Source organism: Fringilla coelebs (genome assembly GCF_963513975.1).
Source record: "Fringilla coelebs genome assembly, chromosome: 3".
Classification (NCBI taxonomy): Eukaryota; Metazoa; Chordata; class Aves; order Passeriformes; family Fringillidae; genus Fringilla; species Fringilla coelebs.
In genome coordinates this window covers 99,607,158-99,628,252 of record NC_140030.1, presented here as the reverse complement: position 1 = coordinate 99,628,252, position 21,095 = coordinate 99,607,158, and the positions used below count along the sequence as shown (strand labels likewise).

Below are 21,095 nucleotides of genomic sequence, written 5' to 3'. Positions count from 1 at the left end.
GGAATAGCACAGGTAAGCTCTCGGCTTTACCTGAAAATAAAAAGGAAAGGACCAAGCAACAGGATGGCAGAATTTCATGAAGTGTGGAGCACCGGGAACGCGCCGGCAGCTCCCCAGAGGAGGCCGGGCGGGAGGGAAACGCGCGGGAAACGCGAGGGGAACGCTCTCCCCGTCCCGCGTTCGCGGCTCCGGGATGCTCCGGGGGAGTGCCCCGTCGGTCAGGTCAGGGCAGAGCAGGGCCCGGCCGCGCACTCGCACCCACCGAGCGCTCCGAGTTCGCGGGGCGGGCGCGGGAGCGGCGCCGCCGGCACCGGGGCCTGTCCCGCGCGTCACCGCAGCAACCGCGCGTGCCACCCCCCGCGCATGCGCCACCACAGCCGCCCCCCCCGCCCCCACATCATCGCCGCTGAGCGCGCATGCGCGGCCCGAGAAGCCCGCGCTTGCCGCAGCCCCCACCCCTCCCAACCGCGCGCACGCGCCGCGAAGGCAGCCGCGCGTCGCCCCCTAACGGCCCAAGCCCTCCGCCGCCGCGCGGCGCTTCAATGAATGGGGCGAGGTGGGGAGAGGCAACCGCCAATGGAGTGCGGGGGCGCGGCGCGCCACCCCCAAGGTACGATAGGAGTTGTAGTTTTCTCCGGCAGGCGAGCGGCGCTGGCCGACGGCGACCACGACTACAGCCCCCAGGCGGCTGCGCGCGGCAGCACGCCCCGCCCCACCCCACCACGGCACCTCGGCGCAGCGCTGCCACGGCCGCAGTCGCGCCGCAGAGGTGACCTCGAGCAGCAAGCGGATCCGCCGCTCCCGCAGACATGGTCGGTACCGGGCCCGCGGCGGTACCGCGCCCCTCGGGTTCCTTGGGCTCGGGGCAGGGAATTCGGGCAGGCGGAGGTGGCCCCGAAATGGCGTCGCACTCCCCGCCCGGCCGCGCTGCTCCCGGGAGGGCCGGGGAAGTGAGGGACAGGGGTGACCTGGCGGTGGTCGTGGCGCCCAGAGAAGCCGGGCATGGTGGCGCCCCAGGGCTCGCTGCAGCCCCCGCGGAGCTGGGTGACCTTCCAGGCGGGGACCTGGGGTCGGTGCCGGCCTGGCGGCGACTCTGCCTCTCCCTGTCCCCAGGGCCGTGCGGGGGAGGGCGGGATGTGCCCCCGTCGGAACGCAGCGAACCTCCCTGGCCTGGGGCTGGCACTCGGAAGGGGTGATCGCGGCTGTTCCCGGCGCCGCGGCTGCCGACATTGCCTTCGGGAGAGGGGGGCTGCCTGCGCCTTCGTTCGTGAGGCGTGAAAGGTTTCGGTGCGGTTCGTGTTAGCTCAAGGGAAAGTGCTTGTGAAATGTCTTTATTGGTTCATCCCTGCTTGCTGTCGGAAATCCAGCTGTTTGTTCAGACTCTCTAGATTGTCAAGGAGCCCTTCTAATTCTGCTCTGAGGTTACAGAGGTGAACTGCAGTGCTTTGCTTTTCTGCAGCATGTGTACACAGATATATAAACCTGCACAGAGACCTTGCTTTCTAGGGATGAAAACATCTCTATATTTTTCTAAATTCAATACCCTGTTACTCAAACCTTCACTTGCAGTATTTTGCTATAGAAAGGATGATTGTATGCTCTGAAATGTGGCATATTTCAGCACCTAAAAAATTTCAGTACCCTAAAAAATACCAAAATCTGTAAACTTTATGCTTCTTTTCCACTCCTTCTATTTCAAATGGGGATTTGCAGGAGTGACAACATGACAGCAAACTCTAGTTTGTGTTTGAACTCTCAAAGCATTGAGACATGGATGAGCTGACATGGATGGTCTGATCTCACAAAGAACTTTGATGTTCAGACTTTTCAGAATGTCACTGATTTTAGCTTGCCTTTGCTGTTCAGGTTATGCATGTGGTATTGGGCAGAGGCTTTAAATTTCTTGAAATAAAATCATCTATCAGTGCAGCTGCCATTAATTAGCTCAATGAAATGGAAAAAGTTTTACAGGGCACCTGTGTCAAGGTCATTCCTTAAGGAAGGAATGCCTTTGGAAATGCTTTGGTCTCTGAACCGCAGCACTGGAGATGTTCTTCAAGTGCATGGCTGCCTTGCTGAGACTTTCTGCTACATTTCCAAACATGTTTATTGTCACCACATCTCTGCTTTAAAGAAGAGAGAGCAAAGGGAAAGTTCCTTTGGCAGACTCTAGACTTTGGAAGAGATAATAATTTATGTTAATGATTGAGTAATTATTGTAAAGCGAGCTGGGATAGCTTAGTTGACTAGAATAATGTTCAATATTCAGGAATAATGTTAAGCTGGTGGTATTTTATAGACGAGTTTATCAGCAATAATCTTTATGGAGATCTCTCATAACTGCAATTAGCAATGCAAAGTCTATAACTTGTGTAATCAGGATGTTCCTGTCACAACATTTGATAGGTTGTGAGTTATCTTTCGCTTACCTTTGTAACCTCCTGAATCAGTTTTGCAGTGCAGTGCTGTTTACCAATATGGCACTAATATTTTAGGTCTGCTGATATCACCTGTAATCACAGAAATAACTGAAGCACTGACTTCTTAAACCAAAGTGTGTGGAGTGGGTGTTAAGACCTCAACTTCCTCACTTGATATTGGAGGCTTTGCTTTTATCTGTGATAGTTAGGAGGGGGAGAGAGCCTATATTTGCTGGATTAGATGAAGAAGGGTGCCTGGGGATGCAATGGTTTGTTGCTGGGGCCTTTTTTCTCATCCTTTTTATCATTACTTTTGCTACTCTTTTATTTTCCTAAAGCTTTTTAACTATACATCGGTTGACTGTGAAGTGGAGAAGGCTTTGGAGCAAAATAATTCAGCTAGTTGTTGCTTAATTTGTCCTCTAGTTCCTTTATACCTGAGAGTGAGTAAAGGTCACCCCTGCAGTTACCACAGCATGAAAGTCCTGCAGGAGCCAAGTCACGGGTTAAAGTGTCTGGACATGAATGTCCGGAACCTACAACTTCTGTTGGGGAGCTTCTCATTTCTCTAAAAGCAGCCTCAGACACTCAGTGAGACCCATTTTAATATGATATGTAAGTTTTTTTTGGTGAGAATTATCCACATTTTGTAAGCAGCACAACAAAAACCAAAGTTTTTAGTTTGTTAATCCAGCTTCTGGATTTAAGAGAGAGCATGGAAGTTTCTTTGATGCTAAATTCTCACAATTGGTGCAGATGTAAAAGGGTCTGGGGAATTCACTGAATCCAATGTACTGAAGGTTTGGAAAGGAAAAACAAGTAGGAAGCACTCCTCACCTTATTTTAGCAGATGTGTTTTCCTCCTCCAGCCCCAAATAGGGGACAACAGGAAGGATGGTAGTCAGCAAACATAATTATTTTGAGAAGGTGGAGCTGAGTCATGACCGAAGGTTTGGGGGTTTTTTTAGAGCCTAAATGCTAAGTTTGCCTCAGTAAAAAAATAATAAATAGTCCTGTTCTTACCTTCTTATTTTCTCCTCCTTCCCTCTCCTGTTGTTATGCTGAATACTCACCATAATGCTAGTGGATTGGTTGGCATTTTTTATGTTTCAATCAGACTGGCTTATAAAGTTCATAGAATGGAAAAAAAAATCAATTCACAATTGATTTCAGATACCCTATAAATATAAAGACAAGATGTTTTGCTGCTACCTGTGTCAGTTCTGGAATAGCTTAGCATGGGATCACTTTTTATATGATGGGGATTTTGCCAGGCCAAGTTTTTGCAGCACTGTAACTTTTCAGTACTTATTTTACTAACTAGCGTGGTTAGCTGCCTTAAAAGAGTGTTCGTTGTTCCATTTATATAAATAAAATGTAGATTCTTCTTAGAAACGTGCTGAAAAGTTGGCTTTAAAGTTTGATACACATCCTAATCCGTGCTGCTCATCATCATTCAGATGTTATGGTACATTTCACTGCTCAAGAATAGAGTACCAGAACTGTTTTTGGGATTTAAACCACAAGGAATTGATTGTCTGCTTTCCTTCCCCTCGTAGTGAAGTTTCTATGAAGTTAGAGGGGTGTGACTCATAGTAGGGGAAGTTCAAAAGAGAATAATGCACTTCAACACCATGTAACGGGCAGTTGGGTAACGAGATATTTAAAGAATCATTCCCATAATGAAGGCCAGATCTAAATCTGCAAGTTCAGTGGTTTTCCTTCATCATTTTATCTAGTATGTGATAAAATGGGGTAGATAGCCTAACTTTTTAATTATCCAACACTAGTGTGATGCAGCTGTGCTTGGCTGGTCAATTCTGCAGAGGGAGTACACTGGAAGCCCCACATGGTTTTCCTATAAATATCAGTGACACGAATACTGGTTGGAAAGGATCTGTAGAGGTCATAGAGTCTGCCCTCTTTCTTGCTCCATGTCTGGAAGTTGTCCAATCCAGCCTGACGGCAAGACTTTTGCCACTGATAGATCCTGTCGGAGGTGTTTTAGTCTGGGCCTTGAAAACTGCTGGGGGTGAAGGTTATACAGACCCTCTGGGTATCCTGCAACAGTACCGCATAATCAAGAGTTTTTCTCTTAATTTGTAGTTGTTGCACCCTGTTCTGCCACTACTGAGAGATGTTGGGGACAGTGTTATTTTTCTAACTCTCTGTGAAGGTGTGGTGGTCTGCTGTTAGATCCCCCTTATCCTCTACCTTTCCAGACTGTCCTGACTGACTTTCCCTCAGCCTTATCTTGCAGACCACAGAACCATACAGAACTCAGATTTCCAGAACTGGACTCAGTATTCCATCTGCAATATCACCAGCACTGAGTGCAAGGCGTGTCTTTGCTCTGCAGCTTACACTTTTCGTAATGTAGCCCAGAATGCAATTAAATCACTTCTTTCATGTTCAGTTATGCTTGGTCTGTATCTCAAATGATCATCTTTTAATTTTCTGAAGAAGTGGGCTTGGCATTCCAGCAGGCTGGTCAGTCTGCTTGTTCCTGTCCTAGCACAATCTGCCTTTAGAGAAAAAGTGAAATGTAAATAACAGGTTTACGAAATACTGGGTTATTAATGTCCTTTACCACGTGGCCCATTTTGATAGAATCATAGAATGCTTTGGGTTTGAACAAATTTTTAAAGGTCATTGATCCACCTCCCTGCATTTGGCAGGGATATCTTCAACAAGACCAGGTTTTTCAGAGACCTGTCCAATTTGGCCTTGAATATTTCCAGGGTGAGACAACCACCACTTATCTGGACAATCTGTGCCAGTGTTTCACCATCCTTATTGTAAAGTATTTATTTCTTATCTTGATCTGTCCTCTTTTAGTTTAAAACTATTGCCCCTTGTCATTTCATAACAGGCCCTACTAAAAGGTTTGTCCTAATCTTTTTTGTAAGTCCCCTTTGAGTGTTGAAAAGCCACCCTGGTACCTTCTCTTCTCCAGGCTGAAGAAGCTCTCCAGGCTCTTCTCCAACCCAAACTCTCACAGACTATAATTTTCAATATTAAATAACCTCTGGATTTCTCCCAGTCCTGATTCTGCTTAACAAAGTGTCATTTTGCTACAAGGCAAACCCTTATTCCCCTCTTATTTGCAATATAGTAGCATTTTTGCAGTCTTCTCCCAGTCTTTTGGAGTTTTGGGTCAGCTTGACAAAAGACAGTTGTATTATGGACAGTGTCTGTATTTGTTCATAATGTAGCTTTTGTCTGTGGATTAGTTAAATTTGCTGCCTAATAGTTTAGTGAGGCAGTAGTTTTAAGTCCCCTAGATTATTTGGTTTCTGGCATTCAGTAAGTCTTTGGTTGCAAATAAGCATTCAAAATTCTTAATGGGAACAGCCCTTGAAATTAAAAAAATCAGAAAACCAGTCAAGTGTCATAGCTTATGAAACTTCTGTAGTAAATTTCAAGTATGAATGAGTGGGGTGTATGTTGTATTGCCTTATGTTAACAAGGCAGTGTTGTTAAAGGGAATGCAAAATTTTTCAAATATATCATTATTCCTGGCATTTTGCAAGTTTTCCAGGAGCAATTCTTAAGGATCTTTTTGCAATTGTGGTCTGTTTCTGTAAAACCAAGCAGAGAAATTGCTGGTGGTTCCAGCAGAACCGGAAGTGTGATCCCAGGAGCTGGAGCTGATCCACCTTTAGGCACACACTTTCATCCAGGTTAAATAATCATAACGTTATTGCTGCAGTAACTTAATTTAAACTGGTGTGAGGCTGGGGTGCGGAGCTGTGAATAAGGCTGTGTCCTTTCCTTGCAGGCTGAACCTGTCAGAGTGCTGGTGACTGGAGCAGCTGGGCAGATTGCTTACTCCCTCCTCTACAGCATTGCCAAGGGCGATGTCTTTGGCAAAGACCAGGTAACTCTCGCACTGAATCCACAGAATTCACAGAATGACCAGGTTGGAAGAGACCTTCAAGATCATGAGTCCAACCCATGCTCTGACACCTCAACTAAACCATGGCACCCAGTGCCACATCCAGTCTTTTTTTAAACATATCCAGGGATGGTGACTCCACTACCTCCCCGGGCAGGCCATTCCAGAACTTTATCACTCTTTCCCTGAAAAGCTTTTTCCTAATATCCAGCCTGTATTTCCTACAGCTTGAGACTGTGTCCTCTGGTTCTGTCAGATGCCTGAGAAAGAGACCAACCCCACCTGGCTACAGCCTACCTTTCAGGGAGCTGTAGAGAGTGATAAGGTCATCCCTGAGTCCCCTTTTCTCCAGGCTAAACACCCCCAGCTCCCTCAGCTGTTCCTCACAGGGTTTGTGTTCCCAGCCCCTCTCCAGCCTCATTGCCTCCTCTGGACGCGCTCAAGCGTCTCGACGTCCTTCCCAAACTGAGGGGCCAGAACTGGACACAGCACTCAAGGTGTGGCCTCACCACTGCCAAGTATAGGGGAAGGATGACCTCCCTGGTCCTTCTGGCACAGGAATGAATGAATGTCAGAACTGCAGTGCCTGAGACTGGTTTCATCATAGACACTCGGAATGGTCTAACAATATGCAAGTAATTTCTTCTTTAAGTGGGGAAAATGGGAGTTCTGCTCTGTTATGCAAGCTGTCAGTTGTTGGTTGTGCTGAAGTTGTTTTCTGCAAATGGGTTTTAAATCTTGGACAAGGTAACAGCTGAGTACATGACCAATTCATTTTCAAAACACATTGTGCCCAGCTTGCACTAAAGCTTTTCTCTCTTTCCAGCCTCTTATTCTTGTGCTGCTGGACATCACTCCTATGATGACGGTACTGGAAGGTGTGGTGATGGAGCTGCAGGACTGTGCTCTGCCGCTGCTCAGAGGTAGCCAAAACAATTTTTTCTTATACCTACAAGATGCTGCAATACAATTCTTGCATTTATGAGTCCCTGTAGCAGGCAAGAAGTTAGGCAGAAGAAAAATCTTAGATGATCCTTCCTTGGTTTTGTGTTTTGTGGAATATAGTCAATTTAACTTAGCCTGTAAGCTAGGAAGAATGACATCAAATAGGTTTTGTGGACAGGATTGGCAATGGAGATACCTGGGTTTATATCATCTAATCCTGGGCTTTAAGCCTGGACAAGAAATTGTCAGATAGTTGTGCATATGTGCATTGTATTCTGGCCCAGCCATGAAATATATATAATATATCATTGCTATATTATGTATATAATATTCATTGCTAAATTTAAAAAACCTAATTTAGTCTCAAAAATATCTTCTGTATAAAGATACAAAATGTAAAAGCACTCCTCAAGCCATGTAAACAAGCTGAGTTCTGGAAGTTTAAACAAGCAGAAGAAAGGGAGCAAGTAGGAGTTAGTGTAATTACTATATCACATGACAAAAGAAGCATGTAGGTACCAGCTCTTGTACAAATCAAACCTTCTCTGCTTTGAATTGTTAAAGGGGCAGCAAGACTTCACTTGTGTTGGTCCTTGCCACTGAAATTTTATTGTAAAAGTATAGAAAAGCATAGGTACTTATATACACATTTTTAGAGGCAAATTACATGTATCTTTTTACATAGATTTCTCCTGTGTTTTCCACTTTGGATAAATATTTGTAAATAAAGCCCATTTACTGGGATGTATTTAATCTGTGGCGGTATGATTGTTACCAATCATACCAATGATTGGTATGATTGTTACTTGTATTTTTGGAAGGGGAAGCTGGTGGTATTTTCAGGTTAGATTATATACTATTTATGCACAAAAGAATATTCCTGTTAGCACTATGCCATGAGTATTTGTCTTGCTGAATTCTTTTTCACCTTTCCTTTTTTTTTAGAGGTCATTCCAACAGACAAGGAGGAAGTTGCATTCAAAGACCTTGACGTAGCAATTCTGGTTGGCTCCATGCCAAGAAGAGAGGGCATGGAGAGGAAGGATTTACTCAAAGCAAATGTAAAAATTTTCAAGTCTCAGGGTGCCGCCTTGGACAAGTATGCCAAAAAGACTGTCAAGGTGAATATAGGAACTGAATTTAAAACATTAATTCTCTGCTATGTAGAGATCTGGATACATTGTAGAAGAATATTGCACAAGCAGGAGCCTGTTCAGTGTGGGCATTCTTTTCCTTATGCCCTGGAAAATAGACCACAGTCAAGGGTAGATAAGAAACAGAATCTTAAAGAGGTGGATGATTTAGTCATTAATTTGTTTGGTGAAAAAGGTGAGTCCTGCATTGTATTGCTGTATTCCACACACACTCTGAACTGGTTACCACCAATTTGAAAAGCAACCCCATAAAACTGTGTTTAAAAAGAAGAAGCAGTCTTTTGCTTGTTATCACCCTTTTCTAGGAGAACTGAATTAACTAAATGCAGCTGCCTACTTCATATCCATCTGTGTCCTTTAACATAACGACCCTTAACTTCAGTATCAATATGGAATTACAGTTGCACAAAAACCGGCTTTATTTAGGTTGTTTGCATCTTACTTGGAGCATTAGAAGATTTTAATTGTTCTCTCTCAGATTCCTTCAGCACAGTTAATGGGATCATGTGTCTGCTCTCCCACTGCTCTTAATCTCAGACCCAGACTCCGACTGTGCTTTGTAACTGACTTTTTAGTGTCTGCTGATGAACTTCCTACAGCTTCTAAAGACGTGTTTGCTTCTTTAGCCAGCTGGAATAAAAACTATCAATGTAACTATTGCGGAGTAGTGGAAAATTTACTGAACTCACTTTCAAGAGGGGAAATACAAAGGGATGTTTGCAGATCAGCTTGTGTGTTGTAGAGTATATGGAGTCTGACATAAGTCATTTGAGGCACAAATGAAGGATGAATAAAAATGAGTTTTGCATAGTAATAAATTGATTTAAGTTGAGGCAGTGTTTTACTTCTAACTGCCTATGAACATTGAGATAAGTAACTGTTCAGGCTTTCTTAATTATAAAGCAATTATATAAAGCAGTCGTAGCCAGTTCGGAAAGCATTTAAAAGTGGTTGGTTAAAAGTGTGCTTGTGTCTGTCTCTCTATATCTGGTAGCATGAAGTTGGAAGCCAGGCTGTAGGTCAGTGTACAGATCTCCCTAGAAGTCTTGTTCCCTTTCACACTGGATGTCAAGTTAAAGAGAATACCTACCTGGAAAATATTTTTATGTGCAGTTTTAGAAGATTGGGTGACTATGAACGACACACTTAGACAATGTTGTTGAAGGTAACCAAGAGATTAGAAAACTTAATTTTTAAATAGCTTCTTTGAAGGCCAAGCAGTGTATTTCACTGAAGGGAGGTATTTTGCAGAAATACCTACTTCATCTTTCGTTTTTTCATTTTTAGGTTGTGGTTGTTGGGAATCCAGCAAATACCAACTGCCTGATTGCAGCAAAGTCAGCCCCATCCATACCAAAGGAAAACTTCAGCTGCTTAACTCGTTTGGATCACAACAGAGCCAAATCGCAGGTAAAAAAGGGCCTATTGTGTTATCTCTGCTAAATACAGAGCAATGCTTTCAAAGAAGGCTTGAGAAGCTGAAGTCAGTGCAATGGACATCTTTAATTTCCAATTAGATTGCTCTGAAACTTGGTGTGACTGCTAATGATGTGAAGAATGTCATCATCTGGGGCAACCACTCCTCCACTCAATATCCTGATGTTAACCATGCGAAGGTAAATGTGAAAGGAAAGGAAGTTGGAGTCTATGAAGCTATAAAAGATGACAGCTGGCTGAAGGGAGACTTTATTGTGGTAAGATACCTTTTTTCTTTTTAATAGTCATTCTGTGCTTGTGCTTTCTCCCTTCCTCATCTGAAATTGTAAACAATGTAACTGATGCAGTGAGGCAGCTCTTTTCTCTGCTAAAATAAACCATCTTCAGATATCTTGTTGCTATCAGTTATTTGTGTTGGAAAATTCAAGGCAGGAAAGTCAACATAACTTCTGTTAGAAAAATCCAACTGAAATGCTAAAATGATTCAGCAGAGTTTTGATCACAGCTCATGTGAAACTTGTGTGACACAGAAGCACCACTGCCATTTCACTACAGTGACTTTTTGGGGCAGTTTTGTAGATGAAGTGGGATTATCCATTTGCTGCTCCCCACCCAACAGAAAAGGCCAGCAGATCTTCCCCTGCTCGTGCATGTGCACACACACACTCACACACACACTCACACACACACTCACACTTTCCAATTCTAAATATGTGGCATCATCAGCACCATTTCTGAAAAGGAATCTGAAAAATCTAGGAAAAGCCTGCAAGTTTCTTAATGTAGAGTAGTAATAAATAATAATGTAAGTTAGTAAAACAAAATAATGGTATTAATTGATCAAGAGCACAGGCTACCTAAGTGGAATATGAAGGGAAATGGGTTACTAAAGCCCTAGATTATTAAAACTTTAGCAAAACTATAAAATTTAAAAACTAGTAACTTGAGTATGGTGAGGTAGGTTCAACTATTTTCAGGAATTAAATTAATTGTATGCATTAAGTACTGTAGGATTGAGACCAGCAAGTGTTTCACATTGGTATTCAGCAGAAGACCTTCATTGACAGTGTGTCACTTGAGACATCTGCTACTGTTGACATGCACAAAGTCTCCTGGTGGGAAAAGCTTGAGACATCTGGTTGGTATGACAGTAGTCAGCAAGCTGTAAAGTTAAGGAGTGAGCCTCTGAAACATTGTTACATTTGTGTTGGCACAACTCTTCTAGATTGTATCCCATGTTTGTTTAGTGAAAGAACTGTATCTTCACTGATAAAATAAAATAATTACATGCAGCAGTCTTTCTTGATGGCATTTACTAACAGCATGTTGACCAAGCCATGGTTTTGCTGCTTTACAATTTAGTTATGGTTGGGTTTTTTCTTAATTGCAGACTGTTCAGCAACGTGGAGCAGCTGTTATTAAGGCCAGGAAGCTGTCCAGTGCCATGTCAGCTGCCAAAGCTATCTGTGATCATGTGAGGGACATCTGGTTTGGCACTCCAGCGGTAAGATGTGGCTATTAAAGTGCTTGTTTGCCTAATGCTTTCATTCTGTGCCCACCTCACTGACCTTGAGTGTATGTGTGTTCAGAGGAAAGAATCTGTCTTTTTCTGGAGTAAATTGTGTCATAGGAGATAAAGGATATCGAAAATCATGAAAATTTTGCCTGCTTCTAGCAATGAAAGATGTATTTATCCCTGCCTTTCTGGTTTCAGGGGGAGTTTGTTTCGATGGGAGTAATTTCTGATGGCAATTCTTACGGTGTTCCTGAAGACCTGCTATATTCATTCCCTGTTGTGATCAAGGTAACTAGGCTATATTTAAATCTATATATCTTCTGCAAGACCTATTAAACTGTCATGGGAGCCTGTTAACAGCAGTGTGGGACTGTAATTGCTGGGATGTGGGGGTTTAGCAGTCTCTCTTTCACAGAGAGGACTCTTATTAACCAAGTTAAGTTAACTTGGTTGTCAGCTAAGTGCTGGTGGTAGACAAGTACAATCTGACATGACTAGCTGGTGCTAGTTGCATTCTTTATCTGAAATAAAATTAACTTTTGCCTGATGTGGTTCTGAGGGTCATAAGCTGTGTTTTTATGCCGTAAAGTTTCCTTCATGCAGACACTGAATGTTCTTACATGGAGGGCATTTTATTTGTTTGTTTTCAATCAGGACAAGACCTGGAAGTTTGTTGAGGGTCTTCCTATTAATGATTTTTCTCGTGAGAAGATGGATCTTACTGCTAAGGAGTTAACTGAAGAGAAGGAGACTGCTGTGGAATTCCTCTCCAGTGCATGACTAGGTCAGGAGGAAATACAAAATCATTTAAGAGTGGAAGAATCGAAAAGCCGTCTGTAGGTCCGCTACCAAACACCAATACTGTATCCAAGTCAACTGTCTGTGGCCACTGTGCATTTTAAAGTTCATATGCTTACTGGTACTGTCGTGCCTCTTGAGTTATTAGCAAAATATTATTAAAGAAGTAAAACTAGTTTGTTGACCAAAGTTTTTGTCCGTTCAATACTAGTTGCTTTCTGTGTATGGTACAGGATAATTGTTTGCCTCGGCCTTGGCTACTAACGCACAATCTGAGTTTTGATTAGAATTTGGCACTACTGGAACATGTCTGTGATCACTTCAGCAGCCTCTGTCTCAACTGAAAATGAAATTAGAATGCCAGTAATTCTCTTTGAACTGATAGCTCAGTGACCCAGGTCTGTCACTGGGCAGACTTTAAGTAAATACATTTCACTCTGGTTATGCTCACAATGTTTGTCAATAGAAATATTAAAAGTTGTTCAATCAGATGCTGGCTAAGAGTAGTCTGTTGCACTTTATTTGCATGTTTTAGTTATGTAACTAACACAGTTAGATAGTACAAGATAAAAAAAACCTTAAAAGCCTATTTTAGGAAACTGAGGGAAACTAGTTTAAGCTTTAAGCATTACTAGCTTTTGTAGTGATTAACATTTCCCTTTGCCTGAGTTGGTGTCTGTCCTGTTCTAATAGAACTTTGTCTTGTACTAAAGTAAATCTTGGTCTGTCATATCTGGAGTCATCTCATTTTTCTTTTTTGGTTTGTTTTCATTGAATGAGGATTTGAAAAACAGAACTTCTTTGATGAGAAAAGGAAAGGTTAAACTGAATTATAAGCAAATTGAATGATTTCTTTGAGGATTTACCAGCCAGAATATAAAATAAATCAGCAAACATCAGGTAAGCTTATCCAGAAAAATAAGTCTGCTCTCAGAATATTGCTGTACCTATTAAGTACAGTGACAATGATGCAGCAGAGACTTGTTATATGTAGAGGTGAAAGGGGAGAGAAGCATTTCAGAAAATGGGAATGTGTTGCAGCACAGGGCACAGTGAGTGGACGCTGTGAATGCTTATGAAGCAGCTTTTGCAAGCATTTATGCATTTCTGCAGTCTTAAAAATAGACAGGAAGTGTACACGTTTGTATTTTTTTCACTGTTTATCTCATTCCTTTGAACCCCTTAGAGTTTAGCTTAGTTTTCAGGAGAAAATTTCATACTTCTGTCTTGTCATGGCAGTTTGGGCACTTCCACAGAAATTAAGGAGGGAAGAAAAGCTGCCAATGTGTTGACTGTCTCCTGGCAGTTCCATGCAGAGTCAGTAAAAGCTCATTTCAACATAAGCTCAGGGATCAAGGAATTCCTTGTAATAATTATGCTACAATTTATTTCAAATTAAGGTGTTTTTGCAGTGAATGTTACAGGAGATGGCCCCAGTGCACAAAGTTACTTGGTATAAAAAGGCTAAGTAAAGGAAAAAGTGCACATCTATGCCTGGTAAATATAATAAGGGATGATAAATGCTGCTAGGGTGCTTTGTGCTGTATCTACTTTAGCATCACCATGTAGGGAATTAGCTTTAGGAAAGAAAATCTGGAAGATCTGGATCTTTAGGACTTTTTGATGTCTATTTTAAAGCAGCCTTCTGCGCGAGACAACTAATTTCTTGTAAAGCTTCTAACAATGTATCAGAACACTTCCATAGTTAAGCTCTCACTTGATAGAGTAGCTCTCTCCCCTGATACACTAACCTCAAGTTACCAGTTGCACCGACATTTACCTCCTCACGCTGAGTTTTAAGCACTGTTTGTGTTCCCTCTGCACTTCCCTGAACCAGTTGAACAGGAAATCTCTCACCTGCTCATTGTCCAAATGCTTTGCTATCCTGCTGCTTACAAGCTACCACGTAATGGATGTTCTTTGTGTTGGAAGTTACTCTCCAGTTACTGATTAGGTATTTCCAGGATATAAAGACTTTCTGTGCAGGAAAGGATTTCTCATCCATTCTTTACTTGCTGATTTCTTCAAGAGAACAAAAGCTAGGACTTCAAGCAGCAACTCCTGAGTGAGTACATACAAGCATTCTTTGAGAAACAAATCCTAGGGGAAATTAGGGCTGGAATTGTCAGATCCACTTCTGGAAGGTTTCTAGATGGAGCAGCTGAGAGCATTAGAGCTCCTGACTGAGTCTCTGCGTCAGCAGAAAGGCTCCCAGGGAAGGCTGGAGAGTGTTCAGCCTGGCTGGCATGCCTTGTAGTGGAACTCCAAATCCTTGCATCCTGAATCCTGCCTTTGTGCTCCTGAAACTGCACAAGGCAGGCTGCTAATCTGATCTCTTTGAGCTTCCTTGACAGCTTTCCATTCCCAGCAAGAATTCTTTTGAGAGGGAGAAGAAATTAAGCTTTTCCCCAAATGAGCAAAAAAACTGATTCCAAGTTTGTCTCTCATCATCGTTCTTCTCCTAGGAGAGCTGTTCCTGCTATTTCTTACAGTAACTCAGGTGATGTTGGAAACCCCAGATGTAACAAATTAATCTAAATCAAAGTTATATGGTGGTCACCACAGAGCTTCACCCCTGGGTGGAGTTATAAGGCATTACATCATCTCCAACCAATAGGTTTGAATCTCACTTTCCTCAAGGGAAGGCAGGAGAACTTCTCTGGTAAGTGCTTTCAGAGCACTGGATTTACAAACCAGAGGAAAGATGTCCTGAATGAGCTTACTAGAATGATTTCCTTTTCTTATTCCTCCCCTCTTCCCCAACCTCCCAACCCCCATTTCCTGTAGTTTAGGGTCTTTTTTACATCTATAGACACATTTTGAATTTGAAGTAGCAAATCCTGGAGGGTAGCTATACCTCAGTAATAATAAAAGATAAAGTTACATAAATGTAACTATTTGTAGCTTAAACAGCAGATATTTTAAGTACCACATTTTATTAAAAAAAAAAAAATTCCAACAGCTCTAAGCGGCAGCTTTGCATAGCAGCATGATAAATGCTGCTGAATTAGAACAGAGGCTGAGCAGTCAGCTGCTTAAAATAAAACTCTGTAACTGCAGGTAAATAGAGGAGTGAACAGATAGAGATGCAGTCTTCAGCTTAGCCAGAAATAAGCCCATTGTTTTGATTTTACAGAATCTTGAACTAATTTATAAAAACTTAATTGCACATATGCTTTCTTTTTTCAAGTCTGCTAACCATAATCATGCCAAGACCACCTTAAATCCTAAATGAATTATAAAATAAATAAATACAAATAAAAGTAGTTTTACAGTGCAAGTTTTCTTGGAGCCTCCAGATGGAGCTAGTAGAGAGGGAGTCAGACTGAAAAAGTTTTTTACCTGTAAGCCTGGAGAATATATACCTGTCCGTGAGAAAGCAAACAAATCCCATTTTGCAAGGGGTTGGGGGCCCAGGAATCTTTCGGACAGGAGAGAGAAGGTTTTGACAAAATACCCACATTCTCGCCAGTGTGGACACCTGTCTCCGTGCTATTGAGATGTCTACATCAAAGCTGGCTTCTCCAGGACAAGGAGAATAACCTTTGGATGCCCTTATCACTACCATTGCTTGAAAGATGCCCTTCTCATCAATTCCCCAGTAAAAACAGCACTTGAGATCAAGTTCTAAATTCAGGAAGCAAGTTCTGCTGTTGGCTCTGCAGGAGCCCACAGCAGCCAGATGATCTGTCTTTGCCCTTCAGCTTCTTGTAGCAGATATTTGCAAAAGAAGTTGAAAGCCCTGGCTGGAGGATGGTGTTTGGGGCATAGTCAGTGTCCTTTGTAAGTGATTTGGAAAAGGTGGGATGGCTGTGCACCAGGTGACACTGACCTGAGAGGCAAGTGGAGCAGGAAACACAGTCATCTCTTCATCAGCAAGCAGACAAGACAAGTAATCCTGACCAATTAACTTCTCCTAATTGGAGAAACTGAATCCAGGTGAAGATGGCTGTGCTACTTTTGTGGGCTTTCAAGAGAAAAGCATAAATCCTCCTCATTATGAAATACCACCATGAGAAAACCAAACTGTGTTTGGTAACTTCTCTTTGATGTGGTCTGGTGCAGAGCAGAGCAGAGCATGATAAACATCTGCCTCTTCTGAGAACCAGGAGCTCTGCCTTCCTGAGGAGAGGTGAAGGAGATGAGCCAGAGGCCACCTCTGTGTGTTTAGGGCTCATTGACACCACTAAATGGAAATACCTGGAGGAGGGAGGAGTCAGCCATGGTTACCAGGCATTCCCATTCCTCTCTGCAAAGCCACAGGAGATGAGGTTGGCTTTTCTTGGCAGGTGCCAGGCATTTCTCTGCATGTTGCACAAACAGAGAAATAATTAATACAAACTCCTTGTATGCTATACTCCTGTCTGGCTGCATCACTGTGAAACTAGACATGGGGTCAATTAAGTTTCTTGTTAGTGTCCAGGCTGGTAACAGTGAAATCTGGTGAAATGTTTGATCTCAGCCATCCCAAACCACATCCCCATGAGTGAACTCCTGGCAGCACCTCCTGAGTGCCCCCATTCCCTGCCCTCTGTGGGGCTGTGTTGCTGTTCATGGACTCACCCGCACCGGCCAGCAGGAGAAAGCAGCAGCCAGGCACTGCTGGTCAAGGGCATCTGAAAGGGTGGGGGGTTCAAACTCAGCCACTTATAATTTCACTAGGTGCTAAAGAAATCGTTAGAACAGTTGGTCTAGACCTGTCCCCTGTACTTCCTTCCTCCAAATTTGACTTCATATCTCTCCTCCCACTTGTCACACTGACAGCTAAAATACTTTGCACGGGTCGTGGTGCTATGAAGAGGTGATCCCTTAAGGCAAACCAAAGGTGCCACTTGAGCCACGAGGTGTCCCCACAGGGCAGCTGCACAGCCTTGGGAGGACTTAGAGGGGAGCCACGGAAGAATACACAACTCTGCAGTGCTGGGTATGAAGTTCTGACTTTTTATTTTTCCTTTTTAATTTTTAATTTTTTTTTTTATTTTTAGAGGTGAATGTCTATTTTGTCTTTTGCTAGAAACAGTCCTCCCCTTCCAGTCAGGGAGACAAAGACCCAATCTTTCCCAGTCTCTCTAGGATCACTAGCTCCAGTAGGTGCAATACAGGAAAGCAGATGTTCCATTTTCCTTGTCCTTCTCTGGTCCCACTGCTCTGCTGTTCTCAGTGTGCCTGCCAGACAGAGGTACAGAAGTGATATAGAGAAATGATGCTTCTTGGCCAAACAGTAACCTCCCCAAAAGTGACCAATTTTGGCACAGAAAGTGTCCATCCTAGTTCCTGGTCTTTTCATCCAGACAGCAAAAGGGCTAATTAAGGCTAACTAACTCCTTATGGAGATGACAGCAAATGGGACTTGAGGGTACCAATTCTTGCTGCTGTATGGTTATTTCTACAAGGTGAGATTAGGAAGAGCTCCTTTTGTGTCCCAAAATGTGCAAAAGTTGTGCTTTTTTCTGGACAGCTCAAATCCCCTCAGGCAGAGAGGACCGCAGAAGCAAGAACCCTTTGGGGTGTTCTGAGCTATTTGGTAGACAAAACCAAAAGCACCACCTTGATGTGAAACCAGCGTTTCCTTCTTTTTCACTTTTCACCCAAGCACAGAAATGCTTCATTTTAGTGCACAGAGAAAACTTGATGATGGAATAAAGCCCCAGAGATTTCATTTCTTTTTGGTGAGTGGTGGCAAAAAGAAGGTGTCTCAGAGTTTCTACATTTGCACTTGACTGTTGGGCCTCCCACCCTTCCTGCTATTAATTGAATGAGGCTTTTATGCTAAAATATAACACAGGGTCTGGCTGATGATAGGGCCCTTCAGCACTGGTTGTTTTCCCTTCAAGACTAGAGAAGTCAACAGAAGAAATGTCTGTCAAACAGAAAAAAAATACCTGTTGGAGGGTCTCTCCAAAACTGCAAGCTGCCTGCATTGAGATAGCACTCAAAGTAACCTCTGCTCAAAGTCTAGGGTCCTTCAACCTGGTCCTGTAACCTGGGTAATGACCTTAGCCACAGGATAAGTGGGCTTATCTTGGCTCCTGGCATGGAAATTGCTGACAGGGAATACAGGGAGCTGAAGGGGGCACGCGAGTTTCCTGCTGTCCCATATCAGCTGTGGGGAGGTATCCCACAGCCAAGGGGTAACTGCAGCTCCTCTTCCAAATCCCAGGCTACAAGTGAAACCTCTGGGAGTTGACATTTGTCCCTCTTGAAGCACCCCAGTGATGTGCTTCGTTGACACATTCATCAACACAGATAATCATGCTTGAATTCTGCAGGGGGAAAAACTTGTGGGAAATGTTGCCAGCAAAGTTTTCCTTACTATGAAAAGTACCAGTAGTGAGATCCCCAAACTCTTCATCCGTGAGAGAAGGGCTGCCACGTTCCCGACTCTTACTGCAAACACTTCCTTTATGTCATGAGTCACCTGGTTCCTGGTGTGCTCACAGAGCAGGTGGTGGAGCCCACACCTACCCAGGTGTAAAATGTCTCTTGGCAAAGGAAGTGATACCTGAGCAAATAATCTGTCACCTAATTCACGTAGCTCCTACGTGGTGCTCCTCTGCCTGGGATTCTGGCATCACTGCTGGGAAGCAGGAGGGAAAGGTCAGGGAAGTGAGTACAAAAAATCCAAATCACGTATATCCTCAGGCAAACAACGGAACAAAAAGAGTAGAAGAGTAGTAAAAAAATAGTAAAAGATTACTCAGTGTTTATCTTGGCTTTTTTTTTTTTTTTTATTCCGCTGACAAGGCAAACATTGGGGTGTCATGGCACAAAGAGACTCCTCAATATATATTTTTTTAAGAGTGTCAGACTGAAAAAGGTCAAGAAATGCAGTTTGAGTGACTTCAACCTGAAAATCAAAGCCACAGAGATGCAACCTGATCAAAGCTGCCCTGTGGTTTCCCAGCCACTTTTGCTATTGATTTTTACTGAGTTTGGTTATGGACCTTGATAAAAGCAGGGCCAGACACAAAATCAATGCTGCTTTTCACATGTACTTTTCAGTCCATTATATGCTATTGGTAGCACCTGGTATTTTTCATCATGACAAGTTTTTATCTTCCCCTGGTTAGTTCATGAGCTTTGTCTTAATATGCTTTTTGCCTTTCCAGTAGGTAACACTGTACTCTCCAAACAACTTATCTCTGATGACGTCCCTCATTTTCGGTTGTAGCACCCTTCCCTTTCTTTTTGCATCATGTCTTTTTGCATCCATCATCTTCCATTTACTCCAGATAAAAGGTCTGTTCTTTTGTTCCCCATTTTAGAATGTGTTGAGAATGATCTTGTGTGTGTGAGCTTATGAATTCCCTTGGTTTTGCCTCTACAGAAGTTATGGTTTTGGCTCTAGCACAGGTTAACAAACCTTTTCAAAGCAAAGTGAAGGAAGCTAGTCAGAAACAGCAATTAACAGTGTGGATTTCAAGAGATGGGAGAAAACAAGTGGATGTATTCAAAGATACTGGTGACTGAAGTGCACAAAAACACTGGCAAAACCCCAAAGAGAGGTGACATTAGAAAGAAATGTGTGACACTGTTAGAAAGACAATCTGACCAGGAGGATGAGGACATCAACTTAGGAGGAGCTGATTAAGTGGAAATGAGAGGAGCCAGGCTGGTCTGAGGGATAATCCCAAAAGATACTGAATGAGAATATGTGCAGAAATAGAGAGAATTTAGGGGAATGGAGGAGGAGGATGATGAATTAACCCTGTGGTAAGGAGAAAGCAGACGATGAGACAGGACAGAAGATGCTGGTGGGAGGTGGAAGTAGGACAGACAAGAGGCAGGACGTGGAGGTGTCAGCTGGATGATGTCCCTTCAGGAGCCAGCCCACTGCTCAGGCAGGTGTGAGACAAGCAGCAGCAGTGTCACACCCAGCATGTCTCTGAGGGAGGCTGGCAGTCACCAAGCCCCAGCAAAGGCCACAAGGGCACAGCTGTGGGAGCACATGGCAGGAGAAGTGTCCATGTCCGTGTCCGTGTCGCACGGTGCCTCCGCTGTGTTTGCTTTGGCGTTGGCAAGGCAAACGAGATCGAGCAGGAGAGAAGCGGAGTGCAGGTGGCAGCCAGCATGGCTGGGGGGTGGGCTGTGGTGTCCTGTCTCACTGGAGTCACAGCATGAGAGCAGAGACAGAGGGAAAATGTTGCTTGGACAACTCCAATCGACACTCCCAGGGCGAAGTCTGGGCAAAAGCCAACAAGGGAAGTTGCCGGGAAGAGGAAATTGTGCAGGTTAAAAAGCAAGACTGAGGCAGTGACAGCAGGAAAGCCAGCAGTTGGAAATGTCCCTGGGTGCAGAGCTGGGGCAGGGCTTATGAAATTTTCCTAAAATTCCATGAAGGAGGATGTTCCTCTCATCCCCACTAAGACAGCTATTTTACAAAGCTATGTGCTTTGTAAGGAGCACATGGGATGTGTAAGGACCTCTGTGCTGGAGAAGGCTCTTGTCCTTATTCTCATCCAGCCCTTTCTGTAGCAGGATCCTCCTCTGGACCTAGCAGGAGTCCAGCGCAGCTGGAGAGTGAGGTGTGAGTGTGGTGGGCAGAGGGCAGGAATTTCTTCCATTTTTGGGCACAGGTTCAGCAGCCAGCCAGCCGTACCTCATGCCCGGTTCCACCCAGGTGTGCAGGCGCTGGAGGCGAGCGGGTGCCAGCTGGCTCCTTCTCCGAGATGTGAGTGCCTGGCGTGTCCTGCAGCAACCCTGCGGCTGTGGCTGGCTTGGAAATCCAGCCAAACCCCATCTGCAGCAAAAAGACAATGCAAGAAGAGGCAAGAGTCCGAGCTGGAGAAATTAGCATCAAGCCATCCATGCTGTTCCCATGTGATATACTACCCTTCCTTTTCCAAGGCAGATCAGAGCACCTAACTAACATGGAGCAATCGGGAGGTGCTTCACCTTTTCTCCTGACTCATATCCTGCTGTGGTAC

At 43.7% G+C, this 21,095-nt stretch overlaps 1 protein-coding gene across 1 annotated transcript; it reads left to right on the top strand.

The window, feature by feature from the left end:
• The first annotated feature begins 700 nt into the window (after nucleotides 1-700).
• On the top strand, nucleotides 701-12,343 carry MDH1 (malate dehydrogenase 1). Its single transcript, XM_084201702.1, has 9 exons — nucleotides 701-812; nucleotides 6,202-6,300; nucleotides 7,145-7,241; nucleotides 8,209-8,384; nucleotides 9,705-9,827; nucleotides 9,935-10,111; nucleotides 11,245-11,358; nucleotides 11,569-11,658; nucleotides 12,025-12,343. Exons 1-9 carry the CDS (start codon nucleotides 810-812, stop codon nucleotides 12,148-12,150), a joined length of 1,005 nt encoding a protein of 334 aa, XP_084057828.1. The 5' UTR covers nucleotides 701-809; the 3' UTR covers nucleotides 12,151-12,343.
• Nucleotides 12,344-21,095: the final 8,752 nt, after the last annotated feature.

Bases quoted from the DNA above. Each gene is read 5' to 3' on its own strand.
- MDH1 (XM_084201702.1), top strand. The intron at 11,359-11,568 runs GTAAGATGTGGC...TTCTGGTTTCAG, and splicing joins TCTGGTTTGGCACTCCAGCG to GGGGAGTTTGTTTCGATGGG. The intron at 11,659-12,024 runs GTAACTAGGCTA...GTTTTCAATCAG, and splicing joins CATTCCCTGTTGTGATCAAG to GACAAGACCTGGAAGTTTGT.